The 13,811-nt window shown below is 52.1% G+C and overlaps 6 protein-coding genes across 6 annotated transcripts; 1 reads left to right on the top strand and 5 right to left on the bottom strand.

Moving 5' to 3' along the window:
* Positions 1–318: 318 nt before the first annotated feature.
* CONPUDRAFT_91261 (uncharacterized protein) lies at positions 319–1,113 on the top strand (the record flags this gene model as incomplete). Its single annotated transcript, XM_007772412.1, has 4 exons — positions 319–454; positions 506–737; positions 788–842; positions 904–1,113. The coding sequence occupies 4 exons, from the start codon at positions 319–321 to the stop codon at positions 1,111–1,113; spliced, it is 633 nt and encodes a 210-aa protein (XP_007770602.1).
* Positions 1,114–1,209: 96 nt separating this feature from the next.
* Positions 1,210–2,935, bottom strand: CONPUDRAFT_155546 (uncharacterized protein; the record flags this gene model as incomplete). The annotated part of the gene is made up of 2 exons (XM_007772411.1): positions 1,210–1,602; positions 1,658–2,935. The coding sequence occupies 2 exons, from the start codon at positions 2,933–2,935 to the stop codon at positions 1,210–1,212; spliced, it is 1,671 nt and encodes a 556-aa protein (XP_007770601.1).
* Positions 2,936–3,306: 371 nt separating this feature from the next.
* CONPUDRAFT_166725 (uncharacterized protein) lies at positions 3,307–4,799 on the bottom strand. The gene is made up of 5 exons (XM_007772410.1): positions 4,339–4,799; positions 4,190–4,277; positions 3,958–4,134; positions 3,554–3,891; positions 3,307–3,487 (listed from the first exon to the last, which is right to left on the bottom strand). Exons 1-5 carry the CDS (start codon positions 4,735–4,737, stop codon positions 3,413–3,415), a joined length of 1,077 nt encoding a protein of 358 aa, XP_007770600.1. The 5' UTR covers positions 4,738–4,799; the 3' UTR covers positions 3,307–3,412.
* Positions 4,800–6,132: 1,333 nt separating this feature from the next.
* CONPUDRAFT_155544 (uncharacterized protein) lies at positions 6,133–6,601 on the bottom strand (the record flags this gene model as incomplete). The annotated part of the gene is made up of 3 exons (XM_007772409.1): positions 6,133–6,170; positions 6,236–6,396; positions 6,462–6,601. 3 exons carry the CDS (start codon positions 6,599–6,601, stop codon positions 6,133–6,135), a joined length of 339 nt encoding a protein of 112 aa, XP_007770599.1.
* A 1,295-nt stretch (positions 6,602–7,896) lies between these two features.
* CONPUDRAFT_91259 (uncharacterized protein) lies at positions 7,897–9,610 on the bottom strand (the record flags this gene model as incomplete). The annotated part of the gene is made up of 6 exons (XM_007772408.1): positions 7,897–7,974; positions 8,043–8,751; positions 8,820–9,066; positions 9,129–9,238; positions 9,303–9,372; positions 9,439–9,610. 6 exons carry the CDS (start codon positions 9,608–9,610, stop codon positions 7,897–7,899), a joined length of 1,386 nt encoding a protein of 461 aa, XP_007770598.1.
* A 1,661-nt stretch (positions 9,611–11,271) lies between these two features.
* Positions 11,272–13,566, bottom strand: CONPUDRAFT_126581 (glycoside hydrolase family 71 protein). The gene is made up of 9 exons (XM_007772407.1): positions 13,392–13,566; positions 13,003–13,330; positions 12,850–12,943; positions 12,443–12,768; positions 12,276–12,372; positions 12,075–12,221; positions 11,906–11,999; positions 11,766–11,847; positions 11,272–11,707 (listed from the first exon to the last, which is right to left on the bottom strand). The coding sequence occupies exons 2-9, from the start codon at positions 13,135–13,137 to the stop codon at positions 11,357–11,359; spliced, it is 1,326 nt and encodes a 441-aa protein (XP_007770597.1). The 5' UTR covers positions 13,138–13,330; positions 13,392–13,566; the 3' UTR covers positions 11,272–11,356.
* Positions 13,567–13,811: the final 245 nt, after the last annotated feature.

Genomic DNA, 13,811 nt, shown 5'->3' with positions numbered 1-13,811 from the left:
GTCCTCAGTCTTAGTGTCCCCCTTCCTAGCTTGGTAAGCTCCTGCTGTACTCTATATATCCTTTACTGGTACTAATCCGCTTAGACGTACGCGTCGGCATGCTTGAAACTCTGACAGCCAAAACTGATAACTTATAGTTATGAGTGAGCACAAGGGCGTTCGATATGTGATTACTTCTGATATACCCATGCTGCACTCAGGCTACTGCGTGTTCGTTGTCTGCCAAGCAAGTATACTCGTTGCGACCTTCCTCTTGCAAGGTATCCCTTAGACGTCGTGACGAGTATCTCTCATACTAACAACATAAATATAGCTATGATGGCCGTGCGAGTGTACGTACTCCTCGGAAAGCCCACAGCTATCTCCATCGTGCTCGGAACACTATTCCTGATCACGCATAGCCTAAACATCTCGGTGACCGTGTGGTTTGTGGCAGGGGGGACGATCATGTATAGTAGGTGACTTGTCAACATTCACATTCCAAATACCTCTATCTCGCCTACAGCGTCATTCGAGTTCCTCGATATCAACATATGCCAGCAATACGTGCCTCCGAATCGGGTGTGGGCGTTTCCTGCAACAAGTTTTGCCGTTCTGGGCTTCGACATTATCCTTTGCGCACTTGCCCTACACCACGCGGTTAAGCGCTTTCCTGCTGCTTTCTGGCGGGCTCCGCTCCAAGCAGCAGCAGGTCTGGCGTCGGTGATCGTACGCGATAACTTGGTATACTTTTTCTTGTACGTCTGGTATTCCCTTCATGTCGAGTACTGTCTCACCAAATTTCCAGGACCTTGATTGCGATGATGCTCTCCGCAATTGATTTTGTACCCATTATTACAAAGGTATGGTTTACGTTATCAAAAGTTCTATGAACCCGGCTGATAGACTTACTATGCGACACAGTCGATCATATTCAACTCTATCTACCCAATACCGCAGATGATGCTGTTGACGATGATTGGTCCATGGATGATAATCAGCCTGCGCCGAAACTTCGACAATGATACCGGCGAAGGTGGACCTCATTCCCAGGAGATGATCTCTGTAGCGTTTGCTAGCCCGGAGATCCAACAAGAGGAAGAGATTGAAGTTGTCGAGCGCTCTTTTGCGTAGAGCTCCAGCGGATTATCACCTTTACACTATTCATATTTGATTCGTGCACACCAAATATGTCCCAATTTCCGTGCGGCCGTCGTATATTAAGTACATTTATGCTAAATCATTGTACATCACCCTGCTCCCTCCTTCAAAGTAGTACGTCCTCTTGCGCCATGTCCTGGATTCCGTATCATACCTCCATAGAACACCCCATGCAAGCCCGACCTCGATGAGACTAGGGCAGTACCTCTTCCAAACGTGCGCTATCTCAGCATGATCCGCCTCCTCTTCCTCAGTGGCGGATTTACGATCCAAGTCCTCCAGTTTTATACCCACTTCTACACCTCGCTCGTCCTCGCCAAAGGAATTACCCAGTATTTCCTTGGGCATATCGCAAGGAGGAGCATCCTTATTACTTTGTTGGTAAAAGACGCTATGCAGACTCATGTGCTCAAGAGCAGGGAGGTTGCACAGCAAGCGGGGTCCGAAGCTCAAGATGTAGACCTGGAGCCATGGAACTATCAGCATCGACACTGACTCGACATAATGCCAGACTTACCTCGCCCGGCCCCTCCCTGTATCGCAGGTCAATAGTACGCAGATTGGAAAACGACTTCGTCACAGCTAAGGCAATTTCTTCGTCCCACCGGTGCGTGTATATATGGACTTCATCTATCCCGGTTTTTCCATCCTCCCTTTTTGTTTTATCTGCTATAGCTCCAAGCCCACGCGCCACGTCCGACGGTACCGCCAGACCATCATGTATGTCTAACACCCGCAGCGCAGGCGCACGTTGTGTCATGCAGTCAATGACTGCTTGCGGCCCTCTGAGAGTTTCTAAGCGGGGAAGCGCACCGACGGGAATGGATAGGTGGCAAGGTACATATCCGCGAATCGTAAGTTTGGTAAGCGCTGGGCAGCGCGAAAGAAAACGTGACAAAAGAGTGGCATTCCGCTCTGCCTTTCGGTAATCCATCTTCCCAGAAACGTCTCTGTAGGATCGTTTGGCCGGGAGAATGGCTTCTACGTTGCAGAGCAGCGTCGAAGGGGAAAGAGCTGTTTGGAGTGAAGTGATATGATCGCCGGAGACAACGCTAAGGACAGGAAAAGATCCGGTGAACTGTAGGCGCTCGAGGTTTGGGCACGCTGCGAGGGCGGCAACCTTCTCTAAATCTTCACAGCTCTCATCTCCGCTTGAGTGAAGCAGGGCCAGATGTGTCAGTGGCAACCCGAGCATATAAGGCAGCGAATGCAGACATTGACGCGGCCGAGCCCTGAATGAACAGTGAATGAGTCGGAGCCGACGAAGCTGGGGGAGGTGCAGCATGACGCTGAGGCCCGAAAAGGATATCTCCACGTTTTCTAGGCTAAGTTCATATATAGCCGTGAAGCTCGGCATCCTGTGCAGAAACTGCCACGGGTGGCAGAGACGAATGAAGGCAGCGCAGAGCCGGGGCATCTGGCCTGGGCTGGGAGTTGCATCACCATCCGAGCTTTCCATCGGAGGGTGCACACGAGTGTACCAGTCGTGCCACAAGTCTGGCCAAAACGGCCGCTCTTCAAATAGGGTGTTGAGGTTGGAGTTTATAGGGACGAGGGTTTGCACAGCGAGAGACATGGGCTGGTCCCTTACATCAGGGTTATCGCGGTGGTGCCAGATGAAACTCTCAATTCCTTCCAAGCTACGCCATCCCACCAAACGCAGCTGAAACTCGGTATTCCATCTGTCGTAGAAGGCGCGGCAAGTGCGGGCGAGGCCGTAAAAGTCTTGTGGGTCAACTACCTCGGTGGAGATGACATCCCAAATCTTGAGCGGAATGTCGTCAATGAGATTCATGAAGTGACGGTATTTCTCTGAGTCTTGCGGTGACGATGATAATGTATACCCGTATGAGTACAGGGGGATCGTAGTCGTGGAATAGTGGAAGGATAGATGAGAGACTTACAAGTGCTCGCCTGTGTGTAACTGTTTGGTTATAGCGGTTCCTGTGCTTGATCGGACTCTCCGGGCCAGTACCTTACACTTTGGCGAGATTTCGAATTGCGAGGTACTGTCACCTCGAGTTACTTATAGATCAGTCTTGCAAGTCTATTTGATTCAAACAAATACATGGCATAACGATGTCTATAGAAATCGCATAGAATGTGAAAACAAATGAGATGAGTAGAACAAACAGCAACTTGAAAAGCATTCCAAGCATTTATCCCATGAAGCGACATTCAAAAATATCGTGATTTATCCTCGCATCGTCCTTCATCTATCGCTGCCCATTGGCCGTAGGCTATCCCATGCTAACAGAGGTCAGAATTTGAGTTACACCTCACCATCCAAGAGCTCATCGGCCTTCACCACCCCACCGATTACACTTTGAATTTCATACTTTTCGAACTGCAGACTCGAGCGTTTCCGTCTATGCATCTTCCTCTCCAAGTGTAATGGAGTGCCTTTACTTACCATGCCGCCGCAGAGCCTCCCGCTCGATGCGTAGCCACTCTCGGCGTTGTCTTCCACCGCAACGTCAAACTTCACGGCACGTTCCGGCCCGGTAACACCCGTCGTGACGGTCGTCACGGCTGTCTCATCCCACGCAATGCCGCGCGCGATCCGTAGGAGGACCAGGAGCGGGGCAATGATCTGCACCTGAGCGAGGACAGTGATCATAGGGAATTCGCCGGAGCTATGGAGGAGATAAAGGATGATAGAGATGACAGAGCAGGACGTGTACAGAGCGCAAGATTCGATGAGCATTGCTGCAACGTTGGTATATATTTTGGGATTGGGGTCGTCTGGGCCTACGTTAGATGTGCGGTATAAGCAAACATCGAAGGCTAGCAGGAGCTGGTACATGAACGACTCACCGACGCTTTGAGCAAGTCGGCGGCGGTAGTAGTATAGCCGACCAGCCATGCATGATGTCGTGAAGACGTTGAGAACCATCGGAAGGATGAACCCCGGGACCGTTGTCCGGTGAGCTACATCTGAGTAGAAGCCGTGGCCGGGGATGGAAGTGTCAACGGTTGAGATCAAGCATAACACTAAGGAGGGGTATGAACTAAAGGGAAGACAATTGTGAAAGTCGTCGATGCTCACCAGCCGAAGCCAAGTATAAGAAAGCAGGTATCGGCATTATCCAGTTGAACCACGCAGAGTCATACCAGATGACCTTGAACCTCCAGACCTATTGACCACTGTTCAGCATAGTTCCCAAAGCCGTTAAGTGTCAAGAAACCAAAACGAACCATGAGCCCATCCGAGAGGATAATTGCACACGTATACGCCGCATCCGCAATAACCGCTCCCGGTTGCGACCAATCGAAGTACGCGCCGGGACTTGGCATGAATAGCCTATGATCTACATACGCGTTCTGAATCGCGCGTGATAGCCCAGCTACAAACAGAGTGCCGCAGACCCAGAGCGTCGCGACGTATCCGATCAAGAAGGCTAGTCTCCGCACCGTTCGCCGTCTGCGAAATCGAAACAAGGTATGGACACATGCGCCAGCGGTGACGCTCATCATGCCGTAGCATGTCCCAGCGACAGTGGTACTCCCGATGAGCCGGATGGAGTCGATGAATATCTGATGAGGGGTTTCTTCCGGGGTATTAGCGTTGTTATTGAGTGCCGCCAGTGAGGTCATCGCAGTCGTGGGTCCGAAAGTCTACAAGAAAAGCTCTGCAGAGCCACGGCTCGAAACTGAAGGCTGCACGAAGTGGGGAGGGGAGTAACCAAGGCGGGAGAAGCTGCGACCGCTTTCATTCAGTTGGCCTACCTTTATTTGCCCCACCCAAGACCGTGCCTTCTGGTATTCTGATCGCGTCGAGCATATCAGGGAGATCAAACAAATTTGACTTGACCCGGATCTTCTGAGCAACGACAAGCTTGCACTGCGTGCAAATCGCCATTTTTTGCAGGAGAAAAAGGAGAGAAACGGGAGATAGGTGAAAACTTTTTTCGCTGGGGTTTCAAGGGAGTAACTGCAATATATTGCATCCGAGACACCGCCTTTCTTGCATAAGAAAAGGATAAATATATTGCTATGGCTGTCAAATGGAGTAATCTGACCGAATCTAGGAGCAATGTACTCTTTTTTTATTCAGAAAAGGAGCTTTGTCAGGCTCAAGTTTAACCTTTCCGTTGGCTTTTCTCGCGATGGAAAGGCAGCGAAAAAGGTTTTCACCCATCCGCATCTTCTCTCCAACACTACAGGCAAATGCGCTAATTCTGTGCCCGAGAATAAGTAGAAAAAGATCTGGAAAGTAAACATCTTCCTACAGATTTTCGGGCTAGGAATAAGCACGCGGAAAGTTATCATTTTCTGGTGCGCCAAGAGGCCCAAAAAGGCAGGTTAAAGCAGAAGTTGAATCTCCGCCAGCGCTTAATGTTTATAAATGGAAGGTAAGCTTGTTTTTGTCGCCTGAAAATTCACCGGAACATGAAACTTTTTCGGCCTCTATTGGTCAAAGGGAAATATGGAGGAAAATATTTACTTTCCAGTGCATTTTCCTCCTTATTTTCGGGTCCAGAATTATCGCATTTGCCTGTAGTGCAAGCTTCTCTCCTTGCCTGTGGTGTTGAGACCAACATCCGGTGCCACGTGTACTTGATTAAAGTGGTACATATTTCCCACGATCCAGGTCGCTGACATTGGAGATGTCAAAACACATCGGCCTGGCGTCTTCACGCGTTCATGTCTCAACTTGCTACTTTCACAGCCGCAGGCGTATCATACACACCCACTTCTACAAGCAACAACTAGCCATCATTCAGAAAAGGATCAATCCTCGGACAGCAAGACGGACAACAGATTCCGCTGTCAGCTAGAACAAGCGACGCTCTGGAATAAACCGTAACGTTGCCGTAAAGCTTCCTTCGCATGCTCGTCGAGAACCAAATAGGAGGACCAAAAGGACATGGTACAAGGACCGCTCGCGCTTGATGACTCAAGGATTATGAAAGGTTCATTGAGAAGTGGCTAAGTAAAAAAAATGATCTATCTCGTTTGCGATCTGTCTATGTCCTTCAGCCGAGTACCTCAGTTGGTACGCTTGGCTGGCGCAGCAGTCGCAGTGTCTGTGTACGAAGTGCGTCAGATGGTATACGGTATACGCCCACGATCAAACAAGCGAGGTGCTTACAAGAGGCGCACAGAGTCTTCTGTGCAGCAGAAGCAGAACTGTAGTCCTGCGTGGGATGCGGCGAGCCATCGTTGATGCACCCGTCTGAGATGCACTTGTCGTTCGAGATAGCAAAGTTGCCGTTCGTAGTTATTTCCTTGCATAGACAGCTGTTGCTGGTCCTTTACGCGCACAGTCAGATGCTGGAGTCGAGAGGTGAACTGAGAGGGAAGGTTCCCAGACGTACGATGAACACGCGTTCCCATTCGCTGAGTTTGCACTCTGCAAGCAACTCGTGGCCCACGCGGTGGGGTCGGAGGCGCAGCCGCTCTGGGCAAAGGCAGCGCCGGCGAGGGCAAAAATGGAGAGCACCAGCTTAGCGTGCATGTTTCAGGTGGGGTTTCGTGTTTCGTGAGTGGGGATAAGCACAATGTACGACTTACCGGATTGACAGATTCTGCCAGGTTATATATCCCACTCAAGGGCGGCAACATAGACCCGGAGCAGTATCCTGACGCATCAGAGGAGCTATGTCCTAAGAGCAAGTTTTCTGATTGCTAAATATTGTCGGTGAACAGCGTGGTGATGAAGTAGCACCGCAAGGCTTACATGACTCGTGCATGGCAACCCCGCTGTGGATCCGAGTTGATCCAATCAATGCAACCCTAACCACCATGTGGCAAGGCTACTTGGCCCACTTGAATGTGTTTGGAGCCAATATACTGCGTCTTCCGTTATGTTTAAGCCAAAGCTGAGGGCAGCGCGAAACTACGGCATACGCATGCGGTACCAGAGCAAATAGTCAACTAGGCGGCGACCGCGCTTTTGCGACCGCGAGAATTAGCCCTTGTATTTACAGACACGTTGGGGTTACCTCTCCGCTAGGACCCCAGAATCATGGACGCCGTAGCGCATCGTCATTTGTATGGCTGACCCCAGCAGGGTTGAAACAGCAGATGCAGATGCAGAATGAAAGACGAAGACCAAACGAAGGCGTTGCGAAACCGAAACATGTGGCTGTGTCTGTGCCTACAAACAATCTCCAAAACAATCCGAAAAGGAGTTTCAAACCCCTGAATGCATGGCTCCGCCGATTTTCTAAGCTAATACTGGCTTCATTCTGTAGTCTGCCTGTTTACAGCGAATAAAGCAGCAACCGACGAGCGAGCAGCAAGCTGATGGCCCACCAAATCAGCTCAAGAGCCTCTCACATATGTGCACAGTAGGTTCTTCGACTTCCTCACAATAGAGTTTGAACTCTTGGGGACTCAGAGGATGAGGCTCAAGTCATTTCCACACTCTTTTCCAGTACCCGTATCGGTATCAGCGGCCACCCTCTTGCTGTGTCGGTGATAGTTCCATCACATACTGACACGACGGCCTTAGATAGCCGTCTCGTTGCCTCGTGTGCGCATGCTACGCTGGCTCTGTGGATGCTGTAGAGGATCCCATACCGTAGACATTCGAGCTTTATTGATTTCTCAGCGTCTACCTCACCCTTGATGGAAAACACGCTTGGCATGACCGAAGATATCGGAAGCGATAGGTTTCAGCCAGATGCAGCTTGCTAGCCATGTCATGAACACATTCATTAGGTGGTAGCTTGTGCATCTACGTGTGTACATTTCTACAATGTCGTTGTCCATCCTTGTCATCAAAAAGAAGAAAACAACACAAAATCCCTAGAAGAACCTATTACTTTCAGGTGGCAAGGCGTGTCCCATCCGTAACATGACCACGTTCGACGTCATACTAGACCACTATAGATCAAACACAAGGTCCCTAGTCATCAGCATATTCATATTTAGCGGACGAAAGCCTAACTCACCCCATTACCCAGAAATACCTCAGCCCGCTCCGCGACCTGCATGTCGATTGCCTGCGAGACAAATTTCTCCTCCCAAGTGAGATCGAGGTCACGGCTGCTTGCTACGCCATCCCAGCCTCTCAGCTCCCACAACGCGCCCTCCAACTCGCTTACCCACTCGCGCTTTCCGTTCGTTGCGATGTACACCCGCGTGAGCGGCAAACTATGCTCGTCCCGCACCCTGCGCACGGTCTCGACGATGTGGTCAATGCCGGGGAAGCAATGAGGCATCAGTGCCTCCTCATCGATGGGCTCCGAGCTACCTTTCAGCGGCAGCTCTACGTGATCAGGGAGAGATGGGAATGAGTTGAAGGCCTGCCACTGGATGCGCTCTGTGAAAAGGTAGCGGCAGTGCTTGACGAAGTCACCGCGTCTGGCGTGAATGACGAGAAGGCCCGGAATGCGAGTAGTCGTGGAACTCGAGGCTGCGGAGGAGATGGCTGATGATGATGCTATCGAGGAGGCCAAGCTGATGATTCCGTGATCAGGTGTACCTGCTGCGGCTGCGGCTGCGGCTGCGGCTGCTAGCAACGTGGTTGATTCAGCGAAGAAGTGAGAATTTCTCGCGACCGCCGCTGTGGCGAGGGGCGACCATGCCCATGTGTCAAGTACAGGCGACGCGGCGAGGGCAGGCCAGAGGGGCAATATGCGGTCCTTCTGCCCGTACATACTATCAGAAATGCGAGATTTTAGCAAGTTTGAACTAGCTCGAGGGGAGAGAAATCTAGTGGGACTCACCTCAGATTGATGACCCGCCTGGTATCATCCGCAATCATAACACATGGGTCATCTATTGAGTTTATGACTGAGGTCCACACGTCGAAGATATAGGAAGCGGGGACGTTAGTGTCTGTCTTAATCCTGTAGTCCGACACGTCCTCCCAGCGCAGCGTCGTGGGCTGGGGACAAACGCGTTCGAAAAACTCGTGGGAAACTGCGCGAGGGTTCGTGTTATTCGGAAGTTGCTCGCCGCCAACCATAGGACCTTCAGACAAGAGTGAGAAAAAGAGTGCCAATGGACGAGGGCGAAGGTATGAAGTAGTTCACCGTCTAGAATCGCACTAAGCGGAATGAGAGATGGGATGACCGTGCCGGTAAAGTCAAAGCTGGAATATGAGCGAGAGGAATTATCCCAGACGTAGTCATTGAAGACGAATCTGTCGAAAGAATCTCGATTAGGTAGGCTCTTCAGGGCATCGTGCAAAATAAGCAAAAATTTACGAGCGGTTTGTCATATGGGCAAGTAGCGCCATCATCACATAGTCTTGCATCGTGTTGCCCCAGCCGACGTCTAGAAAACATATGAAGCGATCGTCAGCAAGATGCTGTAAATCGACGTCTGTGAGAAAGGACTCACGCCAGGGGTGGTTCGCTGCCCAGAGATACTTGATGTCCGTTCGAGACTCATAGTCGGCATAATGAGAGAGATTGCGTTCGTTCTCGAAAATGCTTTCGTATAGTGGTGGTAGTTGCTTGCCCATCACCATCGATACAATCTCTGGGCGGCGTCGGACGGCGATTCGGGACATAAGGGCGAACACGCCAAGAGAGAACGTGGCAAAGCCTAGTATGCGGGCTCGCCGCGAAAAAGAATAAAATACCATCGAAGAGAGAAAGGATAGGTCAGTGGATCGGGGGTAGAAAGACAACGATGAGAGGCACGAGAATGAATGACAGTGCTAGGTAGCTCAGGGAGAGAAAAGAGGATGTAAAGGAGGTGAGCTGTGTTGGGTGGCAAAGTTTTGAGAAAACGAGGCAGTGTCTTGCAAAAGCTGATCACGGTTGTTCCGAAGAGGTCGTAATTAGAAGATAAATCCCCATTTTTTTCAAGATGCCGCAGTAGAGATGACTGAAAAGTGCCGGCGGCCTGTGAGCGTGGATGGAAGAATATTCATGCATGGAACTATGGATTTGTTAGCCTACTTGACCCTGCTTCCGCCTCGGACTCGTGCTGCCTTTTCAACACCTTTGTTAGAGAGGCTTGACATTCAGGACGTCGTTTTGGTAGCAAATCGGACGGCGTGGGTGTCGTGCCCAGAAAGCCAACAAACCTGGCGCCTAATATCCATGGCGCATGGATGCCGGGCGCGCCGAAGCTGGTAGGAAGTTTTAGTTCTGAAGGTGGGAAGATGGCGTACTAGTCCATGTGCCACTGACTAATTCCGAGCATTTAGTTAGATGCAGGTGGTGTGCAGTACACCTGGAACATCCTGCGACAATTAGATCCACTGTTATGTATAGAGCGAGAAAGTACTTCTGATTTCTTACCGACTACCATGACTGCGAGGTCGATGCGAGAGCACCTCCGAGTCGAGAATGATCATCCACTTTCGAGGCTGAGTCCGTGACGCGGAGCATATCCCGGCGAGTCTTCTCCGCATGATGGCTTCTGTACAGCGTTTGTGACAGTTGCATCGAGAAGGGAGCCGAGTGATCGCTCTACAGCATCTGCCGCTATCTACCGCCAAAAAGCGCGCAGCAAACGGTCAGATGGCACACTGCGGTCAATAAGCGAGTTACCGGAGTAAATGGTCGCCAGCATTCGCTAGAGACTTTGTGGTATCGAAGAAACACTGGTCAATGCGACGAAGGCAGAGTCGATGCCTGCAAAGTTGTCGTTCAGACCACACGATATGAATAGAAAAAGTGCTCACCAGGTATGACGGTTTGTGCGGTACGAAGCATGTCCAAGTTGAAAGCGACGTGACGTTGGCAGCGAGCTCGTCGGTTGCACGATCGCAGTCGACATCGTCGTGTCGGTGACGATGAACGGACACTAATGCCCGTTGTTGATCGATCGATCCGGAACTCCGGCGGCAATGCCCAAATAGACCAAAATTGGGCCCAAACGCATAAACTCCAGGATGTTTTCACACGTTTTCGGTACAGTTTCCTGTCAAAATATCTGACATTGCTAGCGACAACGAGGTGGCAAGAAAGCTCGAGAAGGGGGTAAGTCCTGGTAAGTCAGGACCGAAGGCAACATACTGACCCAGTATACCTCCGGCGCAGCCGGACGAACCAATCCATCCGATTATCGGCTGGTAAAGATACCTGTCGAGCTATGGGGCCATGTGGACGAGGGCCGCAGTCTCTGAAAGAACGAATACGTATGGTCAGCCAAGGGAAGGTTCGGACTGGCTGTAGTCTTGGTGGAAGCCAAACAATATCGTTACCATCACACCATATCGACATCACGAACGAATAAATTAGCCAATACCAACAAGCCCATCGAATGAAAGCTCGAACATGCGTACACAAGTCTCTACTCTACCTCACGACGACGCCGTAACACTCCCCACAAACGCATTAAAGTTATACACCGTGCAGTCGCTGCTGACCTGCAGATCGCCCGACCCCTTCATCGCGCTCGTCGTGCCGTGCAGCAGCTCAAACGTCTGCGTGCCCGTCGCCATCGGCGCGCTCACGGTCGTGATGCCCGCGGACACGGGGATCGACACGGGCGCGTTCGAGCCCGAGGTGATGACGACCGTCCCGTCGGACGTGGTCATCGCGATGACGAAGACCGAGTCGTCGTCGTCGTCGTACCCGGTGGGCTGGGGGACGCTGTCGCTGCAGGGGGCGTCTTTGGGGGATGGGCGGTAGTAGAAGACGAGTTCTTCGGTCTGTAGGGGGCGATGTTATATGGGACGTGCAACGGCAGTGAGTGGGAGCTGGGCGTACGTCAACAGTGGGGGACTGAGCGCCAGCCTTGAATGCCTTGATGTACGGAGCTGCGACGTCGCGCCATGCATCGTGAGGCATGCTAAAGAGAAGTCGTGATCAGAGCCTATGATAACGGACGAAAAACGCAGACGGCTCACCCAGTGACCCATTGAACAGCGCCAGTCGCGCCGCCAGCGTACACGTCGGTGTTATCGGGGTGGAGAGGGCCGATATAGTGGGACTCGCCGAAGTCTAAATGATGTGCATGCATGGGTTAGCTTTGACATGGGCGCCACCTTCCTGCGGGCTGAACCGGGTGTGACGTACCGTTCCAGGTCAAGATCTCGAGGAACTGCGGCGCGAGCTGGAGAGCCTGCTGCCAGCGGAGGTTCCACTGCCAGTCTGAGTAGAAGATCCAGTTCTTGTCGTACGAAGGGGCAGGGCCGTAGTGGGTGTTGAACCAGGGCGAGATCGCTGTGTGTCCGTCAGCCAAGCGCCCGTGGACGAAAGGGATACAAGGATACTCACGCATCATGTAGGGCATGCTGCCGAGGGCCGAGATGTACGCGTTGTCGCCGTCAGTGGTGATGTTCTGGTCGATCGGGCTGTTGTTCTCGCTCGCCCACTACCCACCGCCGCACACACATCCATCAGTCTTTGTGGCTTAACCAAAGCCGAATACCGTTTTCACTCACCGCGTTCCAGCTGAAGCCACAGCTCACCCCGCTCGCGCCCGCAAAGGAACCGGATTGCCAGTTCGGGCACGCGTACAGCTGGATGCCCGCCTGCGTCGCGGTGCTCCCCCAGTCGTACCCATCGCCCACGAACGAGGACACGAACGCTGCCTCGCCAACCTTGAACTGCGCAGGCTTGGCGGAGTAAGCAGTGAGGTTCTGCGCGATGGCGGCGACGTCGTCGTTGGTCCAGTAGTGGAAGTCAAAGGAGATGAAGACGGAGAAGTTGAGCGCCGCGGCGGCGTCGTATGCGTATCCGAGCTGCTGGTCGTTGTATCCGTCCTTGCCTGGTTATGGAGCGAGGCGTTAGAGCGAAAGGTATAGAGGGGGATGTGGGATGGGTAAGCGTACGGAAGAAAGTGACGCACCGATGTTGAGCGCAAAGCCGTCGATGCCAATGGATTGAGCAAGCTTCATGTCGGCCGTCCAGTCGTCCTGGGTGTACGATGCGACGATGCCGACCTACAAGCGTCAATCAGCAACCGCCCTCAAGCTTTGAAGGAGCGCAAAAGGAGACGTACGATGAAGTGCGCAAAGACATACTTCTGGCCGTCGCGCGCGACGAGCTCATTCGTCTCGTACGCGGGAAGAGCGAGCGCGCCGAGGGCGGCGATCGCGACGGTCTGCGCGAGCCCAAGGAAGGACGAGAGACGCATCGGGGTACAGATGGGAGGGTAATATATTTCTCCATGGGTCTCTTCGGAGGGATATATACTCCGGGAGCATATCTTGAGATGACGAAAGTTGATCGACTGTTGCAGCCTGTTGCTAGTAGCAGGAGCTACCGCGCGGTTCTTTGTTCATGGCATCATGACTGATGGTGACACATCATGACCTGTCAGTTTTGGGCTGCGACGGCCGTAGGCGCGTTGATGAAGCCTGAAATGTTTAAGACAGAGAGAAAACATACCGTTGAGAGTCACGCTGTCAATGATGAAACAAGCTTTACGTGGTGTTGTCCTTGGAAACGTTCACAGCATCGCATTCGAAACTGAATGGATTTCAGCTGAGCCGTTGGGGCCTGAAGATATGTCGAAAAGATTGTCGATCGCTACAAGTAGGGTCAAGCATGGCGATTGCTTCCCCGACGTCCAGGACTAAGACAGTGGTGTCCATCAAGTGCAGGTGGAGACGAGCACGCGCAGAACCCCCAAACTCGGTCATGCTGGGCACAATCTTTAGGGCGGGTCAATTCGCCCCACGTAGGCGCCAGCACTGGCTAGCAGCTTTAGTCCGTGTCGCATGACAGAATCAATCTCCACATCGTTGAAGACAGCGATCCAAGGCTCAGCAGCACCTAGCGACACTTAGCGGCTACTAGCGGCATCCA

The sequence above is a fragment of the Coniophora puteana genome (assembly GCF_000271625.1).
Source record: "Coniophora puteana RWD-64-598 SS2 unplaced genomic scaffold CONPUscaffold_9, whole genome shotgun sequence".
Classification (NCBI taxonomy): Eukaryota; Fungi; Basidiomycota; class Agaricomycetes; order Boletales; family Coniophoraceae; genus Coniophora; species Coniophora puteana.
The sequence above is the reverse complement of the archived record's forward strand: the minus strand, read 5'-3'. Positions and strand labels throughout refer to the sequence as shown.

Excerpts from the sequence above, each read along its gene's own strand:
- CONPUDRAFT_166725 (XM_007772410.1), bottom strand. The coding sequence starts at position 4,737 with ATGACCTCACTGGCGGCACTCAATAACAACGCTAATACCCCGGAAGAA. Across the intron at positions 4,135-4,189 it reads CTTATACTTGGCTTCGGCTG|TGTTATGCTTGATCTCAACC; the intron begins GTGAGCATCGAC and ends ACCCCTCCTTAG. Across the intron at positions 3,488-3,553 it reads GGAGGCTCTGCGGCGGCATG|TTCGAAAAGTATGAAATTCA; the intron begins GTAAGTAAAGGC and ends TCGAGTCTGCAG.
- CONPUDRAFT_126581 (XM_007772407.1), bottom strand. The coding sequence starts at position 13,137 with ATGCGTCTCTCGTCCTTCCTTGGGCTCGCGCAGACCGTCGCGATCGCC. Across the intron at positions 12,222-12,275 it reads CAGCATGCCCTACATGATGC|CGATCTCGCCCTGGTTCAAC; the intron begins GTGAGTATCCTT and ends ACGGACACACAG. Across the intron at positions 11,848-11,905 it reads GCTGTTCAATGGGTCACTGG|CATGCCTCACGATGCATGGC; the intron begins GTGAGCCGTCTG and ends ACTTCTCTTTAG.